Genomic DNA, 19768 nt, shown 5'->3' with positions numbered 1-19768 from the left:
ACTACAAGTAATATCAATGGTAACGGATAAACTCTCCACTGTTCGTATAAATTGAACTTTGGACGATGAACTGTTTACGGTATCTTAATCTAAAGAATTCACAGAGGTCAGCATAAAAAAAGAAACTATCAGTGGAAGAAGTATTCCGAGAAAACGGAACAAGAATACATCAACAATACTTTGTCGCCATTTGTGTTGTATGAAAGTGTGTTTACATTTATTTTAACTTTATAACCCAACCACAGTCTATTGAATCCTAACCTGACCCCAACATTACCTGAACCTTATCTACTATTTACCCAACCTACAATCTCCATGCATCAAAACAACACAACTCTAAAGTCTAAAAAACATCATCATGATTCTCTTAATGGTAAATCTTTTATCGAACAATTGCACAAAATGGAAAATTGTAGTATTTTTGGCATCTTTCACACATTAACCCTTATGACACTAACTGTCCTATTGGCATTGTGCAATTGAAATATACATGAAATCGTGAGCTAATTGAATATAAGCACTAGATAAGACAAATTGATATATATTACAATTTATACATTAACAAATAAATATATGTTTATGGTTCAGACTGAGACATCATTTCAATTCTACTAGTTCACACATGCGCAAGTTGAACAAAATTCGTTTATTTTGAAAAAGGAACCGGAAGTCCAGGCTTTTACCTTCACTTCCCACAACAACCTCAGGTTCCTCAGTGGTTCCCAGTGGAGTCATGGCTGCGCACGCTCTGATACTAAAGTTAACTGGTTAGCCAACACTTAAACTGGTCAAAGTTACCGTGACATCCATACAGGAGAAGCTCGTTATTTTATGGACGTTAGTTCGTCATTAGTTTGATAACCGGTGCTAGCGCTGTTAGCTCCCTCTGTCCGTCTCCCTCGTTACAGTGAGGTTAGCTTGACCAGCTGGTTAAAAGTGACTGGATAAGACCCCGACGTGGATATAACGGTTTATCTGCGACAGATGCCTCGTCCGGACAAGTCCGAGGGAAGAGGAGCGAGCAGGTGAGAGGCTGAAGACACCAGCTGCAGGGTCCAGGCTCCTCCGGGCTTCATTCTCACATCAACTCTCTCTTCCTCTGTCGCTCTCTGTTGATCATTAAGTTGCAAACTCCCTTTTTTTATTCTCTGCTTCTTAACTTTATGAATCAGCGTCTGGAAATTAAACACGATCAATAACTGTTGCGGTATAGCAAGAGTCTTACATGTATCTGTATGTTGCTTCTGGATTGTGTAAACACAGTGTGGAGGTGTAACATGTAATCCATCTACAGCAGATTTATAGAAAAATGTTTGGTTGTTTGTCATGTGTTTGTCAAACTCAACAACAGCAATCCTCACAACAACAATAATAATGTGACAAGATCGAAGATGTCAACGTTTTTCTAATGCACCTTATTTTTTTATTTTTTTCTCTCTCACTGTGTGTTTGTGAATCCAGACCAGCGTTGGACTGGAAGTTTGTCCGGCGATTGTGCGACATCCAGAGGGTCCTGTTCCCGTCATGGACCGGTCCCAGTTCCCTGATGTTCGCCACGCTGCTGTTCGTCACTCTGACAGGTAACTGCTGGACTCACACACGCTGAGGTCAAAGAATAAATAAAAAGTATGGCAGGTAGGAGTGTAACCGTTCTCTGGATTTATGGTTTGGTGCGCAGGAAATAAATCCACAACTGCTGACTTGAATGGGGGGGGGGGGGGGGGTGTCTGCATCTAAGGCCTAACCTTTACTCCTGATGTCATCGATCAATTGGAACCGGATAGATTCCACACATGCAGTTTGGTGTAATATCTCCAAAATAGACAGATTTTTGTTACTTTACAGAGAGTGAAAATTATTAGATTTATATATGTAAGTGTGTATCGTATTATGAATAAAATTGTATTTTAGTTCCTTTAGTAAGGTAATGAGAGCTCAACAGGCCACACCATTGTGGTGGCAGTAGGTTGGCGTTGGGGCATCGCCCTGTATCATGATACCAGTTTGGGGACATTTGCATCTATTTTTAGAATCATTACGACCCTCAATGGCTGCCAAGGTGGGAAGTAAATAGTTACAAACAGCTCAATCTCGCCATCAATTACCTGCGTGTCTGTTGTCACACTGTAACACTACCACTCTGACAGCAGCAGGCTGCATACTATGTGTTCTTTCCCGCTGACCTCGAGCTTGTTGTTGCCTCATTTCCCTGCGTTGTGTTTTACGAGTCTCTGTTTTAACTGTGCACTAACAATTTGCTTACACATCTTCTTTTTTTTTCCATCCACCATCAGAGCAGCTGATCATTTACCAAGTGGGAATCCTCCCCAGTCACTTCTACAATGTGCTGGCAGACAAAGATTACGCAGGCTTCGCCAGTCTGGTGGGCAGAGCCATGGTGCTCATTTTACTCAACTCCACAGTAAGTTGGGGCCTGACAGTGGTTGGGCTGTGTTCAGAGAGTTGACTTGTTGATTGTTGAGCAGAGCTACTTAATGTCACGACAGACAGCAGCAGCTTTTATCAGGTTAAGACGACCTGACCTGTTCATTTTATAGCCTGAATACTCTCGATCTTGGCCGTGTGTGCTGTGGATTTTTAACCTAATAAACATTTAAAGCAACACTGAGTTTATTCTAAGGAAACAAAACTCTCTATTTCCACGTTGCTCTTTAAATCACCATCAATCGTGATCCTTTCCTGACATGCTCTTGCTAGATGTCCCCTTTGTCTCTCTCACAGACTCATTGTTCTCCTCTGTCTTCTCTGCGTTCATCTGTTTCTCTCTCTCCCAGCTGAAAAGTGTGGACCAGTACATTTGCAATCAGATGTACATTAGCTGGAGGAAGACGCTGACTGAGAGCCTCCATACGTCCTACTTCCAGGGACGAGTCTACTACACACTCAACGTACTCCGAAAGGAAATTGACAACCCGTAAGCTTCAGTGGTTTTAGCTTTTCGGCCTAAAATGAAACATGTTATTGCAGCTGCAAACCGTGAGAATCATGGTGACTGTACTTGTTGCTCGTGTTTGTGTTTGTTTGAACACCAGAGACCAGCGGATCAGTCAGGATGTGGAGAGGTTGTGTAAACAGATGAGCACCATGGCCAGTCGCTTGATCATCTCGCCGTTCACGCTGACTTACTACACCTACCACTGCTTCTACAGGTGGGGGGTCTGTAGAGGGGCGTGGCAACACGTAGCTTCATATGCCCGCACATGAAGCATCATCACCAACACAGACGGTTTTTGTAGAAACATTTTTCGACATTCGAGCTTGTGAAAGTCTTGCGTGCTTGAAATACTGAGAGGAAATTGAGAAAGTTGGGAAAAGAAGAGCATCAGTTTTAATATGTAACTTTTGACCTGTTTTCTCTGTGTTCCAATTGAGTTAAATGTTATTTGTTTCGTGCCAAATCACAACATACATTATCTCAAGGCACTTTACATATTAAGGTCCCAACAGTGTTATAGAGAACCCAACAGGTCCCAGAATAATAAAAATAATAATACTGATACATAGAGATGTAATGAATTAGTTGATAGTGGTAGTAATGATAATGGTAATGCTGATATTAAATGGTACTCCCACTCCTACAACAGATACTACTATATTTCTATTACTACCACTATTACTCAAACCTTTACAATGAGGTGAGAGGTCGTCAGCTCTCCACAGTGAATCAGTGTCCTGGACAGTAAACAGTTAAAAACTGTAAATCTGTTCTCTTCAAATTGAGGCGGGATTCTTTGGTTCTACTGAGACTCGACAACTTTTTGTTTATGATCCAATGTTTTTTATATGGATTTATTGAAAAAGACAGTGTACATAACGACCAATATAACATAAAAACTATAGAGTAGAATTATAGGAAAACACGTTACTTCATCTGTTTTATCTGTTAAATTTATTTGCAATTCTTTCCCCCCATATTATCTTTTACATATTATGTTAAAACCCAGTGTTTTACCTGTAGAAATAAAGTTTCCCTCTCTTGCAGCACCGGCTGGATCGGCCCTGTGAGTATCTTCAGCTACTTTGTGATCGGGACCATTGCCAATAAAATCCTAATGGGGCCGATTGTGTCGACTCTGTGTGAGCAAGAAAAACTGGAGGGGGACTTCAGGTAAAGATTAATCTACTCTATGTACACAGACCTACTCAAACACATCATTTGTTTGTGTCAAGAATAATTTGTGCTGATAGAAAAGAAACAGCAGGACTCAAATCAGGTTTCGTGTGTTTCCCACCTTTATTTAATGCTTTACAGGAAACCGGTTCTTGAGTGAATAGGAAGCATCTGTATACTTTGGCCCAGGGACTTTTGGCTCTTAGGAAATAACACAGGATATGTGTCAGCTTACGAGATCGTCTTTTCCTGTGGAGTTGAATTGTAGTTTTACCTGTTATACGTTGCAACAATTTGATTTTGTGTCGTTAGAGGACAAACTTAGTGTTTAAATCCTAACTAACTTTGTTTATTTTTACATAAATGTTGTTTTTTTGTGTATCTGCAGGTTCAAACACATGCAAATCCGTATCAACGCAGAGTCTGCAGCTTTTTACAGGTGACGACATTTATTTTTTCATGTTTGTGATAGTGCGTGCGAAGATATAGACATCGCTTAAAACGTTTAGACAACAATATACAACTGAAGCAGTACGTCTGCTCTCCTGCCATAAATAAACACTTCTGATCACACAGATTATGTGGTTAAAGCAGTTTGGATGAAACGCTGTTCTCTGTGTTTTCAGATCTGGTAAAGTGGAGCACATGAGGACCAATTGGAGGCTTCAGGCTCTGCTACTTACTCAGAAAAGTCTCATAAATAAAGAACTCTGGCTCTATAGTAAGATCACATAACACAGAACTCGCCCGACGACTCATATCAATCATCATGTTGTTATAACTCGTAAGTTAACCTCTGAACTCTGCTCCGTCAGTCGGGGTGAACACGTTCGACTACCTCGGAGGTTTCCTCAGCTACATCGTAATCGCCATTCCCATCTTCACCGGTATTTACGATGGTCTGACCCCTGGCGAGCTCAGTGGACTCATCAGCAAGGTGGGATCCTTCTTTTCTTTTCCTCCTTAGCTTTTCGATTGTAGCTCTTGAAAAATGCAGCTTTATTGACACCAAACAAGCCCCTTGTTTAGTTTAATCTGGTTTATTGGAAACTCGGATCTGTGTTGTACCAGTTAGTCACACAATCCACCAATTTCCATCAATAGAAAGACGGACATTCAATTTCTGACCTGAAGACAGCTTATGACAAAAGGAACTAAACAGTAGGAAATTGAATCATATCATTATTGATGAAATGTTTCCAGGAACAATAACTCAGAAAGTCAGCATAAATATTTGCTGACGTCATCACGTATAAACCAAGGAAACATCATTTAACACTCAGCTCTAAAAAGTAACTTTCAATGTAAAATGCATGTTCATCTCTCACAAGCGTCTAACACCAGACTCTGTAGCCAGTCCCAGCGTTTTTATGATTAACGTTCATATGCGTTCAATCATTGATATGTCAGTCACACCTGATCCTTTTTGAATTTGCTCTTTGTTATTGTACAAATATTAGAAGAGGGCGTTTAGATGTTTAAACCAACCCTAAATACGTCACCTGATGTTTACAGTGTCCATGTGGTTTACACAGTCTGACCACAAAGCACATGAACACACCAAATTTGGAGCAGTGATTTAAAAACACGGATTATGGGAGGAGGAACTCAGCCAGTCCCAGTTTATAGGAGAGAACTGCTAAATAAATGTGAACGTTGCCACTTTTAACCACTAGGTGGCAACAGAAGCCTTCTCTGCTAAACACATTTAACTCTGCTCATCCTGAGTTCAAATGTCTGTTGCTGTTTTAAACGTCTTAATAAGCGTCATAACTCTCACAGTCTTAATCACTGGCCTGTGTTGAATTCCTCCAGTGAAGCTTTTAGTTGATATTTGTTCTGCCACTTTTTATCTAACACGTTCTCCCTGTTCACACTCAGAATGCCTTTGTTTGCATCTACTTGATAAACGGCTTCACGCAGCTGATCGACCTGTCGACCACTCTGTCAGACGTGGCCGGATACACCCACAGGTATCACACCACTCACCTGGAATCAACTCCTAGAGGACAGAAAAATGACGGCTGCGTCGGTTCTTGGCCTTCTCATTGCTATCTCTGAATCTGTGCGTGTGTGTGGTCAGGATCGGGGAGCTGAGGGAGGTGATGGATGACATCCTACGCAAGCAGTGTGACTATGACCCGGCGTCAGGAGAAAGCTACGACTTTGACAGGTTTGTGTGAGAACTTTTAAATTAATCTCTGCTGCAGAAATAAATATAATCAGACTGATTTAATATCTTGGGATAATAAGCACGTCGCTAAATAGATGCAGTGCAGAGACTAAAGCTTTTCAGCCTCCGCGTGTTCTCGTTTTCATTCATTGAATCTCCTCCACACAGTGACTTCAATGTCCACGCAGGCCCAGCGGACACCGCCTTCATCCTGGATCATCTATCGTATAAATCCCCGTTCTCAGACCAGCTGCTGGTCGAGGACCTGAGTCTGAAGATCAGTCAGGGAACCCACCTGCTGGTGGTGGGCAACACAGGCACTGGCAAAACGTCTCTACTGAGGGTCCTGAACCGACTGTGGGAGGCCGACAGCGGTGAGAGAACAGAGATGGAGTTATGACAGAGCAGGTTTAAGGAGAAGGAGAGGTCAATCCTGACCGATCTCTGGTGTAATAATAACTATAAAAAATACAAAAAGGATGAAAGGATATGTAAAAGTAGGCTGGTGGTGGTACACTGCTTTCCTCTCTAATTATAAAATCAGGCTTTTCCCATGTGATGGAAATCTGGAGATACAAGAGGCCGGAAACAACAACGTTATCTACGTGTATTTAATAAGCGGCTTTCTGCAGAAAGGATCAACACACCGAGAGTCCTTAGGATCTCAGAGTGAAGATGTAGAACAGTCAAAAGCACAGATCTTATATAGGAAAACAAGGCTGTTTGCCTGAGCCAGTTCAGACTGGTTCTGTAGGGTAGTTTTAGACAGGAACCAAAGCACAGGACCAAATCTTTTACATACAATTCCATTGGGTTTTTTGGACAGTAAGTTATGGAAAGGTCAAACAGGTCTAAAGAAAGGTAATACAGGTTTCAGGTCATAAACATTTAAGGTCAACTATCAAATAGTCTTCAACCACACTTTGCTATTTTCCACTACACCAAGTCATTTTCTCCAATACACCCAGTTATGGCCTGGTGGGCTTACCAACTTGACTAATTCTGTTGGGCTCTGTCTCCGAGCGATTACGTGGTTTTCATGTAGAGAAAATGATATGCAGTCTCTCTCACAGGACTATTGAAAAAGCCCCACATCGCACACAACTAAAATGACTCCCTCATGACTTCTGAATGGTGTCCTCCTCAGGCTTTGTCCAGATGACGACCTGCTTCGGGCCCAGGGGAACCCTCTTCCTGCCTCAGAAACCGTACCTGACCGACGGCACGCTGCGCGAACAGGTCGCCGTCTCTCACTTTGTTTAGTTTTCCTTTTTTTAAAAGTTGTGTAAACAAAGGATTTACTGGACCTCTCGTCTTCCACAGGTTATCTACCCACTGAAGGATATTTACCCTGCATCAGGTATCAGATTTTAGTTTCACTAAACAGACAAATCATTAATTGAAAAACCATGTGTATTTTATGCTTTCTGGTCAGTTTGTTGTTTGACAAATTAGTGACACCACAACAGCAACAGTTTTGCACAGTAAATATCTGTGGTGTGTGTATGATTATATAAATGGATGAATGTAGAGCAATATTTTGAATTAATCTAAACTTTTTTTTGTCAAAGTTTTCCCTTTCCCTTGATAGTGATGCTGCATTGTATTATCCCTCAAATCATTTTCTCATCTGAGTAATTTATATTCATATTTTCACCATTTATAAAGTGAGTTTTCTTATTCAGGGTCGGTGGACGATGAAAGAATCATACAGTTCCTGGAACTAGCCGGAGTGGTGAGTGTCTCTCTATCTCACCGGTTGCTGCTTTTAATGTAAAATCTTACATTCTTTTTTATTTTTTTATCACAGTGTTCATTCAGCCTTTGCCTTATTTTAAATTCATGCACTCTAACTCTGATCTGTCCTCCAGTCGAGCCTCTTGAAGCGGACAGGTGGGCTGGATGAAGAAGTGGACTGGAACTGGTAGGAGCAACATGACAAACAGGGATTTGTGTGAACAGTAAATTATGTAGTGTGTTACGACACAGAGTCAAACTGGGATTTCCTCTGCAGGTACGATGTTCTGTCTCCAGGCGAAATGCAGCGTCTCTGCTTCGCACGACTTTTCTACCTTCAGCCCAAATATGCAAGTGAGTCTTTAAATGCTTTTTAAAACACACTCAGTGATTCTCACACAGCAGCTTCAGGGGAGAGAGAGAGCAGCCCACTGATTGTGACTGGAATGGTTTCTATTGAACACTTGGCTCTCTGTGTGACTGGTGCTTTCTAATAAACAGTATTTATCAATATGTATATTATTTGTTTCTGTGCAGTTTTGGATGAGGCCACCAGTGCTTTGACAGAGGAAGCGGAGGCACAACTGTACAGGACGTGTAAAAAGCTCGGTATGACTCTGGTCAGCCTGGGACACCGCAGCAGCCTGGAGAAGGTAGATCCAACACACGTCTACATCCCTGATCAATGCCATATTGGGAATACCGTCTTTCCCTATGTCTCAGTTCCACCTTTTGATTTTCCACCTACTAAGAAATATTTTTCCATAAAGGTGATTCTAGGGTGGATTGGGTTTGTTTGGGTCCGTGAGGGATTATTACATATAGTCACTGTTGTGCACTACTTTTCTATTAGTCTAGAATGTAAACGGGCATTGACTGAATTGGTTGTGATTTGCTAGTTAGCGGAGTTCATTCTCACTATCATCCATCTTCTTTACAACTCAATCTTTAAACCTTTCTAAGCTCTAAACATCTACCAGAATTTTGTCCTCTAAAGCTAAAAACATTTCATACATGGCCTATGTGGGGCTTTTTTTATCATCATATATCTATCGGCATTATTAACTCTGTTTGCCCATGTTTCCTTTGACTACAGTTCCATGACGTCCAGTTGAAACTGTGCGGAGATGGCCAGTGGGAGTTAACTAAGTTAAAAGGAAGCAGCGGCGGGGGCGTCATCTACAGAGACGAAACCATGTGACCACAAGGTCCTCTTTTTTTAAACTCCTGGACATGCAGGAAGCATCGGTGTGGGAGGCGAGAACCGAGAACACTCCTGAATTCCTCAGTTTGTAACATTCGTCAAAAAGGTACTAAAGACACAGTCACAGTCATTGCAATATGTGTTTTTTCAGGAGGGATGAAGGTTTGGATGAAGCTTGTGGCTCAGGAACTGTCACTTTTTGGGCCACATTCAACTAATATGAAAAGAAATCAGGAAGGAAAATAAGAAACTGAAGACCCAGCAGAATTTATGTATGGTGATATTCCAGTGGTTTATTTGTACATGTTCACACACTCTATCATTCAGTTCTGTTTTTGTTGAAGTACATCTGTGGACAATGCATACAGTTTAAAAAATTTTGTTCTCGATTTGATACAAATATTAATATGTGCAATACAAATAAAAAATAATATTTTGCCTCTAAAATACATTTTCATAAAGTCTATTTTCATTAAGTCTATTTTTAAAAAAATAAAATGGAGAGAAACTTCAAGTTCCTCTTTTGAATAAGAATCATTGTGACTGTTGTTTACGTAAGAGCTCAGCGTGACCGTCGATGATTTCCTGAACCACCGCGGGGTCGTCCAGCGTGCTGAGGTCACCCAGCCCGTCCAGCTCGCGCTCCACCACCTTCCGCAGCACCCGCCGCATTATCTTACCCGAACGCGTCTTGGGCAGACGCTTGACGATCTGTGACAATGACCCCAAAAAATAAGTTACCATGTACAAGTTAAGTCTTCAATGTCTGTTTGCAATGTGAAGCAGAAGGAAACAGAATCACCTGGATGTGGTCTGGACAGGCGTACTTGGCGATCTTTTTAGACACCGCTTCCTTCAGTTGCCGGGACACGTCCGACTCTTGGGCGTCTGCGCTTTTCTTTAGAACCACGAAGGCATAAACGCCTGAAGAAGCACAGAACAACCCCCACTGTCAGATTCTCATTCATCCTATCGAGCTACAGAACCGTGGGAACAAAGAGTGGCTCACCTTGTCCTTTGATGTCGTGGGAGATTCCTATGACGGCAGATTCAGCCACGGCAGAACATTGATTCTGTGACAGATAATCTCAGTCAGGATTGTGAGAACAGGGTTTAAAGTGTCACTGCCCTAGTTCTTGATGGAATAAGACTGGAAAACAAATGTCTCCCTGAGAAAAACTTTGGAGGAAACGATCTAGGGAATGGTTTTATTACCTCCACCAAGGAGTTTAGGTCTTCAACCGTGCCTGTTTGGTTTTGTTGTTGGTTATTAACTACCATATTAAACTGTGAAGCCTGGGTCTGGAAAGAACCCATTCAATTTTGGTGTGGATACGAGAATTATTTTTTCCCCACTTTCTGTACCTTCGCCCAGGAGGTATCGCCATGGTGAGATATGGAACCACTTACCACTACATCCTCTATCTCCGCCGTCCCAATCCTGTGACCGCTCACATTGATGACATCGTCGAGGCGCCCGGTGATCTGGTAATATCCCTCCTTGGATCGATAGGCGCCATCGCCGGTGTAAAAATAACCTAACACAGGGATTTTAGAGACAATGAGAAATGTGGAGTCCGGCAGAGAAGGTAGAGAAATGCCCTAATGACTGTTTGCTCCTGAACGCATCGCACCGTACCAGGATAGGGCTGACAGTAGGTCTCAGTGAATCTCTGGTGGTTGTTGTGAATCGATCGGGCCATCCCGGGCCATGGCTGAGCTATACACAGAGCTCCGGACGTGTTGTTGGAAGTCACAACTTTTCCCTGGAGAAACCCACAAGATAAATGAACAGCAAAATAAAAAAGGCTGATTAAGCAACTGATATAGTTACTGCAACTAGGAACTCTTGTAAGAACGTATTGTTGGACGTGCACCAATGCTGTTGAAACCCTGTGTTCTCAAACGGCTGTGTGTGTCTGTGTGTGTGTGTGTGTGTGGTGAGTGGGAGGAAGAGGGATCAGCTCACAGACACCACCTCTCCAACTGTCTGCACAATCTGTTCAGCACAGAAGCAGGAGAAACTGCTGCAGCCACAAAATAATACAACAGATTTTGAAGGGGGGGGGGGGGGGGGGTTGGCACACACAGAACGGGGGCGGACGGGTGGGTATCAAAAGTGACACAGCTGGTGACTGTTTCATAATCCCAATCTGACCCTCTCCTCTGGGTCATAGCCAGCCAGCATTTGCAGGGTAGCACACCACACCCCACACCCACACACACACACACACACACACACCCATGCACACGCACACGCACACACCGAGGGATGAGTACCATACCTCGGTGTCCATGAGCACTGGCTTTATGCCAAAGAAAGGTCTCATAGCCATTCCTGGGACAATCTCTGCGTCCGGGTCCGACGGCCTCGGGGCGATGCAGATGCCACCTGTCTCTGAGAACACAGAGGGAAAATAAGACGGATTTAGGATTATATAAAGTGCTGTATGTGAATCGAGCATTTAACTCAAAACATAGCTTTTTATAAGCCCACAGCCTGATGTTTTTGTAAGAGACTGAGGGTGATTGAACCGCTCGGACCCACAGGAACATCCCATGGAGGGATGCAATCCAAAGACTTAATGCAACAATAATAAGAAGCCTGTATTAAATAATCAGAGATTGGTAGACGTAAACGACAAAACAGCTTGTAAATCAACCAAGAGCCCTTCACACTACACATGAAGATTATGGAATTACAGCCATAACAAATAAATTGAATGCAATTAGGTTTTTTTCTGGCCCTCGGGGGGCTGATAAATCCTCCTGGTGGTGTTGGCAGCAGCAGAGAGAACCAGTCATAAAGTAGGACACAACAGATGATCCCAGAATAGCACCAGCAACTGGCATCCACTTCAGATCAACTGTAGCTGTGAGACCTCCCGACCAAACGGCCCCCAGAGGAGCCGCTAAAGACTTTGACCAGTTCAACGTGCACTTATAAATACGCTGATTTGCCTGCTTACTGATTGGTCAGACCACTGGTAACAAGCTCACTCATATGTCTGGTCAATATGAGGTTACAGTCAGCAGCTGGTTAGCTTAGCATTAAAACTGGAGACAAAGGAGCAGTTATAGTGGGTTCTAAGGGTGTTGGAAAAATGTTCTCGCCTGGGAAACTTTACGTGAACGTCACCTGAAGTCAGAACAACTCGGACAGTCTGGGAAAATGTTCTGACACAAGCTGCTGTCGTCATCACTTATCAAACCAATTAACACTATTAACAATCAGTTCTTAATAGAAGCTTTAATATAAACCTATCAGATGTCACAAAAACGGACACCTTAGCCAGTACAAAGGTTTTTGTGAATAACATGTACGTTTTTAAAGTATTTGTTAGCCTGCCAAACCTGATCCTTTATCTTTGCATAAGGTGGTGTCAAGATGTTATCTAATCACATAAATTCATCACATTTTATATATTTATATACCACTTTACGACTTCTGAGCACAGGAACACGCCCAAGTCGACCCAAAAAGTTCACAACACGGACATTGGACCTTCTGAGGAGCTCGTTAAAACACAATCTGCCTCCCCCTCCCATTTTATTATCTTTGTAATGATCTAGGCTCGCTGTTTCCAGTCTTTATTCTAAGCCAAGCTAACCAGCGCTTAGTTGTAGCCATGTATTTAGAGAACACACATGAGAGCAGTGTTCATCTTCTACTTTATTCGATATAAAAGTAAACAAGCGAACAGTATTTCCCAAAATGTGACACTTTTGCTTTAAATTCAATTTAAACCCATATATTAAAACATATTTGAATTTCCCCCCCCCTGCATCCTCTCATCTGTCTCATCCTGTTTGATCCAACATGGAGGCCGTATGCCAGCAACGGATCAAAATCAAATTTTGCCTCTAAACAGGCTACTTGTTCCCAGATCAACCAAATGGCATTTATGAATAAAGCCACTTAGTCCTAATTGGAAACACTAGTCCAGGCAAATAACATAACATAATCCTTTTTTACTGAAGTAGGGTATTTGGGTCATATCTGTGTCTGTGATTCTCAGGCTCATTCTCAGGCCCTGATGTTTAATTATCTGCAATTAATTATAGATTCATTAATTTTTTTTTATTGCCATGTGTCCGGTAATTAACAAAGCTTAGATCCATTTGGTCGTTATTGATGGAGAGATGAAACAGTACGAAACGAGTATTAGGGCCATGTTGAAGAAGAATAAAATACTGAGTCGTTATTTAATGAGAACATAATCTTAATATTACGAGAATAAAGATGTGATTTCTTTCCCTCTTTAATTGTCCGTAATACTATGCGTAACACCAAAGACCCTTGGGCGACATGACAGCTCTCCAAAAGTGAAGCCAGCGTGTCTCGGTCGCCACCTGGTGGCTGGCTGCAGTAAAGGTCACAAATCCTGTTAGAGTTGGGGCATGAGGCAAACTAAGAGCTCAAAGTACACTTGAATTTTTTTTTTTATCAAAGATGGTCTCTGTCATGTTAGGTAGTCCTAAACACACTGGTGTTTGTTAAGGTTTTAATTGACCTGGTAAGTAGCTTTTTGTTGTTGTTATTGGATGTGTGTAGGCAGGACCTCGCTAACAGGATTGCTACTGCACAGATGGTGGCGTTCATATCTGGGATATTCTGGCTTCATTTCTGGATAGTGGGAGGGAGGGGAGAACCTTTGTTTGTATGTGTCACACACTATATACACTATAATCTGTTTTTTTCACAACTTACAATATACGCACTGTTACTTTTCCCCACTGGTATCCTATGAAGTGACCATAAATGAGTTTTGTTTTGGTGAATATGTGAACAAGTTGAAGAGCAAATTTACATTTGCCCGGGGTTTCGAGGTCAAATCCGGTCACCAGCCGCACTGCAGAGACTCATCTGGAAGTGGAAAGATCATACAGTGATCTGAGTCTCTCCAGACGGCCGCACAGAGTTCTGTGACGTGGATCTCTCCTGCAGCTACGATCATAACATCTGTTGCAGAGGTCGAAATGCATCCAGCTGGCTAATGTGCTAATGAGAGCGTTTGACATCAAAGTGTAAACAGGGATGGAATGATCCCCCTTGCATTTCTCTACATGGTGTTAATGGCCACTGTTATTTGTATTCAGTGTTAAGAAGAAGTTCAATGATAAAAGCTGCTCCCAAATTTCAGTGTTTAACTCTGAGAGAACAAAACCTGGCTTCATTCTGGAGATTCCAAAGGGGAACATAAAAACTCCCCCAGTGCCCTTGTGTGTGTGAGTACACTTTATGTCTACACACACTTACTGTTATATTGTGTGTGTATGTGCATGTGTTGTTACGTAACACTGTTGCTGTAGAAACAGAGCTGGCTGCCCTCCCCTTTAAGACTCTTCCCGTTAGAGAGGCTGCAGACGTGGCTCTGTTAGAGGACAACCTTGTTTGGTTAAAAATGAGCATGTGTGATTAGAACTACCTAAATTGACAGGAGCCATGTTTGAGAAACAACTATTTGACATGAACTTGTACTTCTTACTTTGATCAATGTCCCATCCACTAACCTGGAGGAGGCAGGACTTATGACCTGTACTGCAGCCAGACACCAGGCGGAGCAAACATGGCATAACCTTGTTATAAACAGTTTATGACGTTTACATTTAAATCCCATCCACTGGCAACAATCTAACGTTTTTGTTGATTTTGAAAATTGTCTCCAGTGGGTGATAAATTCCTCAGTGTTCACACTCACCTGTTTGCCACCAGGTGTCCACCACAGGACAGCGTCTGTCCCCGACCACGCTGTAGTACCACTCCCACGCTTCAGTGTTAATGGGCTCGCCCACTGCACACAGACAAAATATTGTGTTGTCATATATTGTTTTTGTGTTATTGTCTTAGTCAAATTAACAGTTCATCAATATTCACACAAGCAAGCTGGGGGTTTGTAAAGAAAGACGTGTGTGATAACTTAAACATTGTGTTTCACTTCAACAGATGTCCGGCATGTACTGTGTGTGTGGGGGGGGGAGTATTTTCAGGTCGACAGTCGTACCAGAGCCCAGCGTTTTGAGGGAGGAGCGGTCGTATTTTTTCACCCACTGGTCTCCGTATTTGAGCAGCAGGCGGATCGCTGTGGGAGCTCCATAAAACTGGTTAATCTTCAGTCTCTGAACCATCTCCCAGTACCTTCCTGTGAAAAGACACAACAAGTCCAAGTTAGTCTAAAGTAGATAAGACACTGATCATTGAAACATGAGACGAGAGTGAAACTTGAGCCGGAGAACTGCAGTTTTTCCCCCTCAGCAGTTTCACCCTCACAATAACATTATGTTCCGACTCCTGTTTAGACAGGAGCTTCTGGTTTTAGCATGGGAGGTATGGTAAGTTGTATGTAAAGCTATTCATAGACAAACATGAGTGTGTGGACACAAATACTCAAGTGTGTGTCAGCACATTACACAGCATATAGAATGTTATATGAACAAAACCACAAAAATGATACAATTACAGCTGATAAAAACATCCTAATTTTTGACAAATTTGAAGATATTTAGATATTTTATAATTTTCTTTCTTTTGTCTAAAGTACCAAGCAGTCTGACACGTGTTCATACCGGTTTGTACATTCACTGGTGTTCGTACCTGGGTCAGGGTAAATGGGAGTGCTCTCAAACAGGACAGTGGTTCCCCCGTTGGCCAGCGGGCCATAGACGCTGTAGCTGTGGCCTGTTATCCAGCCGATGTCTGCCACACAGCCAAACACGTCTCCATCATGGTAGTCGAACACGTACTGGGAACAAGAGGGACGACAGATGAGACAGTCCGATTAAAAAAATTTAAAAATGTTTTTCTTTTTTTTGACAAAACGCTCAAGGTTCAGGGATCAAAATATAGTATTTATATCCCTTTTATAAAAGCTAAATAACCCATTTAAATTTCACAAGTAGATATTATTGCATTAATGCACCATGTTAAAACTAGAGCAACATTTTTGTGAACCTCGTCTCTAATCCCCTGTGATCCAGGTAATATTAACTCGCCAGACGTTCATACTCCGGATCACAATTTGGCCGTTCGAGGCCTTCGCTGACACACGGTAAACTACACACTACACTGCATGATACCAAAACAAGTGCCTGGCGTTACCCTGTGGGTGAGTGCGGCGTACAGCAGATACCCAGCCTGAGTGTGGACCAGGCCTTTGGGCTTCCCCGTGCTGCCCGATGTGTAAAGCAGAAACAAGATGTCCTCACTGTCCATGGCTGCCGGCTCACACACCGCGTCCTCTGTCGACATCTCCTGCACGACAAAGTGAATTCAAGGATTGAAGCAGACAGAATTTCTTATGGAACTGCGCATTTTCAAATTTAAATTTTTTCTTTTTAGGCCGAGGAAGATCATCTGATATGACTGAAAGTTCCAGAACGGCTGCTAATGTACTGTCACCTGCTATTTCCAACCACAAGAGCCACATTTCAGGAATATAAGTATATTCATTAAATTAAAGTTGTCAATCAAGGAGCGAATAAATTCATCAGACATCCACCAAACTTTTTTTTCTTTTTAATCATCACTTATCCTTGTAAAAGCGGCGACTGTTTGCATCAGCATCCGCAAGAGATTGAATTTCTGATCTCTCACCTCCTCCATGGCGACATCCCTGGCTGTCATGACAACCGCAGCCTCTGTTCTCATAGCAACAAACACCCGCCGTATGGCCGGGCAGCTCTGGACCGCCTCGTCCACCGTCCTCTTCAGCTCCGTGACCTTACCCCCCCTCACGCCCTGGTTCACCGTGATGACGACGCTGGACTGGGCTGGGAACGTGAAGCACATGAAAATCAGACCGCTGACACTGAGGTCCGTGTGGGAATCAACTCGAGAAGTAAAAGCGTCTCAGATCCAGGATGCAATAGAAGCCTTGCCTCTCTAGTTCTCTAAGGGTTCTCCACTAGAAGTTACCCCCTTCATAAAACTTAATTTTGATCCATTTGGAAAATAAAACTATTGATTATAGTGGAAATCTATGTCCAGACTGTGACAACATCAGCAGGTCTGTCTCACCGTCTCTGATTCGCTCTGAGAGGGCCTCCGCGCTAAACCCGGCAAACACCACGTTGTGGGCAGCACCGATACGGGCGCAGGCCAACATGGACGCCACAGCCAGAGGGCAGGTGGGCATGTAGATGGTGACGCAGTCCCCCCTCTTCACGCCATGCCGCCTCAACAGGTTGCCTACACGACACGTCATCTCCAGGAGCTGTCTGGAGAGAGATATGAATGAATTACACTGAGGCAAATGACACACACACACACACACACACACACACACACAGAGCTGCTGACCTGTAGGTAACCCTGACCTCCGACCCCGGCTCATCTCTCTCCCAGATCAGCGCCACCCTGTCAGGACAGGTGTGCACGTGGCGGTCCAGACAGTTTACTGAATGTGCACATAAAATAAACACACTGTTTTACACACACACGCACACACACACAACAATGTGCCTGATACCTTACTGTGGAACAGAGGAATGGGATCAATAAAGTCTGTATCTATTTATCTGTCTGTCTATCTACTGTATCTATCGATCGATCTGTCCATCTATCTATCTATCTGTCCATCTAGCTATCTGTCTATCTATATGTCCATCTAGCTATCTGTCTATCTATCTGTCTATCTATATGTCCATCTAGCTATCTGTCTATCTATCTGTCTATCTCTGTGTACATCTATCTGCTTCACTCCTCTCAACAGTAGTACGATGCGTTCAAGTACAATGTTCTCTGGTTAAATGTGCTGATAGGATTGGAACATTTAACCCAGGAACACTGTGCCTTGAACGCACCATGCTGCTGTGGCCATGAGTGAAGCTTCACAACATCTGGCTTCACATGAGATGATATCTCTAGTTTGATCACGGAACACTGTGAGTCGAGGGGAATATAAACGCACGACCGCCTCTGATCACTGCAACCAAAAGGCCATCTTGTACAGAACCGTATTGTGAACTGATGAAACGGGGTCTCACCGGACACGTTGAGCTGTCCTCCCTCAAACCACTTGATCCTGCCCCGGCTCAGGTCGCAGTCCTGCACCGTGGTGAAGGGACTGATCCAGCTCAGCCTGTGACGCGCCACCGCGGCCCAGAAGCTGCTGCTGCTGCGGGACACCGAGAGCTCCTGCAGCTCCGACCGGCTCGACACCCCCTCGAAGCCCGCAGCCTCCGGCATGAACGCCGCCGTTTTACACCCCCTCCGACCCAAAACATCCAGACGGGACCTGAAGACCCGACAGCTGAAGGAGGTGAAATAGTTTGACGTGCGTCCGCAGCGCAGCCACATCGTGACAGAGGCGAGTCAGCGCGACGTGGAAGTGTTTTGGCAAAAGCTGTTGTTTGCACAACACAGCACTTGAGCAAGTTTGGAAAGTTGCGCTGTTGATCTTCAAGTGAAAAGTTGGAAACTCCGCAGAGGAAGGGCAAGGAGGAGTGATGCGTTAAAGGGCAGTGCAAACTCCAATGTGCCGACACTTTATTATCCCTTTAAAATCAAGACTGTAAATGAGCTGCAAAAGTGAAAGTAAAGAACCAAGGCGTTTGTTGTCTGCCAGCAGGGGCGCCTCAAGGGCATTTGTGGGTCCAGGCAAAAGGGAGCCACTGGGAGGGGGGTGGGGGCTTCATCAAACCAAACCCCCTTATAAATAACAGTAAACACATAAATGGTAAAGTAGCTGTAAACACGCTCAATGGATTGGTCAACGCATGTGTCAACACAATTCTCCTTTGCACAATCGCAGACAACACTGCTGAAAAAAGGCAAAGAAGGATAAGACACAAACACTTTCTTGCCTAAGGGGCACAGCTTCTGTATGCACGCCTTTGCCTTGACAAACCCGGTCGCAGAGCTTTTTTCCATACAGTTCCTTGCAGAACGTCCTACCAGCAGCATCTGAGAATCCCACTAATAGCGGCAGAGGCAGAAGCGTTGGTAGACAAACCTGTTCTCAGGTCAACGTGCTGTACACACAAGGACGGCAACAGCGAGCATAAACTAAGCTTAGGTGCAAACCTCCACCACCTTACATCACAAAAGTTCTAGTCTTCAAATACACCTTTATAATAATGAAGCTGAAATTCTTCATTATTAGAATTTCAGCTTCATTCTAACCCTTAAAGAGGCATAGGTGCCTCTTTAAGGGTTTATGAGCATGGTGTAGAATTTAGGCGGGGGTCAACTTCACTGCCTCCAGACAAAAACTGTTTACAGAGATGGACGACATGGCAGCTCCCCAAAAGTGAAGCCAAAGCGTGTAGAGCACACCCTGGTGGTAGGCTCCAGTATAGATCATAAACTCTTCCTTCTTGAGGCTAGTGGATGGTCAATGGTTCAAACTAAAAAGTCTGAGTACACGTCATGTGTTCATTCAAGTTTTGTCAAAGATGGTTTCTCACATTTTTTGTAGTGTTTAATCACAATGATGTTTATTCAAGCGCATATTTTTTCAGCAAAATTGGGGTTTAATGAGTCTGACTCACGATTGGTCGAACCAGTCTGAGAACTCAATAC

At 43.3% G+C, this 19768-nt stretch overlaps 2 protein-coding genes across 3 annotated transcripts; one reads left to right on the top strand and one right to left on the bottom strand.

The window, feature by feature from the left end:
- Nucleotides 1–702: 702 nt before the first annotated feature.
- Nucleotides 703–9556, top strand: abcd4 (ATP-binding cassette, sub-family D (ALD), member 4). Of its 2 annotated transcripts, XM_062411138.1 has the most exons (19): nt 703–1025; nt 1462–1580; nt 2295–2422; nt 2796–2935; nt 3054–3170; nt 4004–4129; nt 4521–4571; nt 4759–4853; nt 4948–5069; nt 6014–6105; nt 6216–6305; nt 6474–6679; nt 7453–7544; nt 7629–7665; nt 7991–8040; nt 8177–8229; nt 8320–8396; nt 8580–8695; nt 9139–9556. In XM_062411138.1, exons 1-19 carry the CDS (start codon nt 985–987, stop codon nt 9241–9243), a joined length of 1857 nt encoding a protein of 618 aa, XP_062267122.1. In that variant the 5' UTR covers nt 703–984; the 3' UTR covers nt 9244–9556. The 2 variants fall into 2 exon arrangements, with proteins under 2 accessions (XP_062267122.1, XP_062267123.1); XM_062411139.1 differs by lacking the exon at nt 703–1025 and having other exon boundaries at nt 2300–2422.
- Nucleotides 9514–18707, bottom strand: acss1 (acyl-CoA synthetase short chain family member 1). The gene is made up of 14 exons (XM_062411136.1): nt 18232–18707; nt 17546–17642; nt 17264–17463; nt 16841–17016; nt 16346–16498; nt 15842–15989; nt 15252–15389; nt 14949–15041; nt 11532–11644; nt 10886–11012; nt 10657–10784; nt 10256–10319; nt 10049–10170; nt 9514–9957 (listed from the first exon to the last, which is right to left on the bottom strand). Exons 1-14 carry the CDS (start codon nt 18542–18544, stop codon nt 9781–9783), a joined length of 2049 nt encoding a protein of 682 aa, XP_062267120.1. The 5' UTR covers nt 18545–18707; the 3' UTR covers nt 9514–9780.
- Between the last annotated feature and the right edge of the window lie 1061 nt (nt 18708–19768).

The sequence above is a fragment of the Platichthys flesus genome, chromosome 18 (assembly GCF_949316205.1).
Source record: "Platichthys flesus chromosome 18, fPlaFle2.1, whole genome shotgun sequence".
Taxonomy (NCBI): domain Eukaryota; kingdom Metazoa; phylum Chordata; class Actinopteri; order Pleuronectiformes; family Pleuronectidae; genus Platichthys; species Platichthys flesus.
This window is presented reverse-complemented; position numbering and strand designations above follow the sequence as displayed.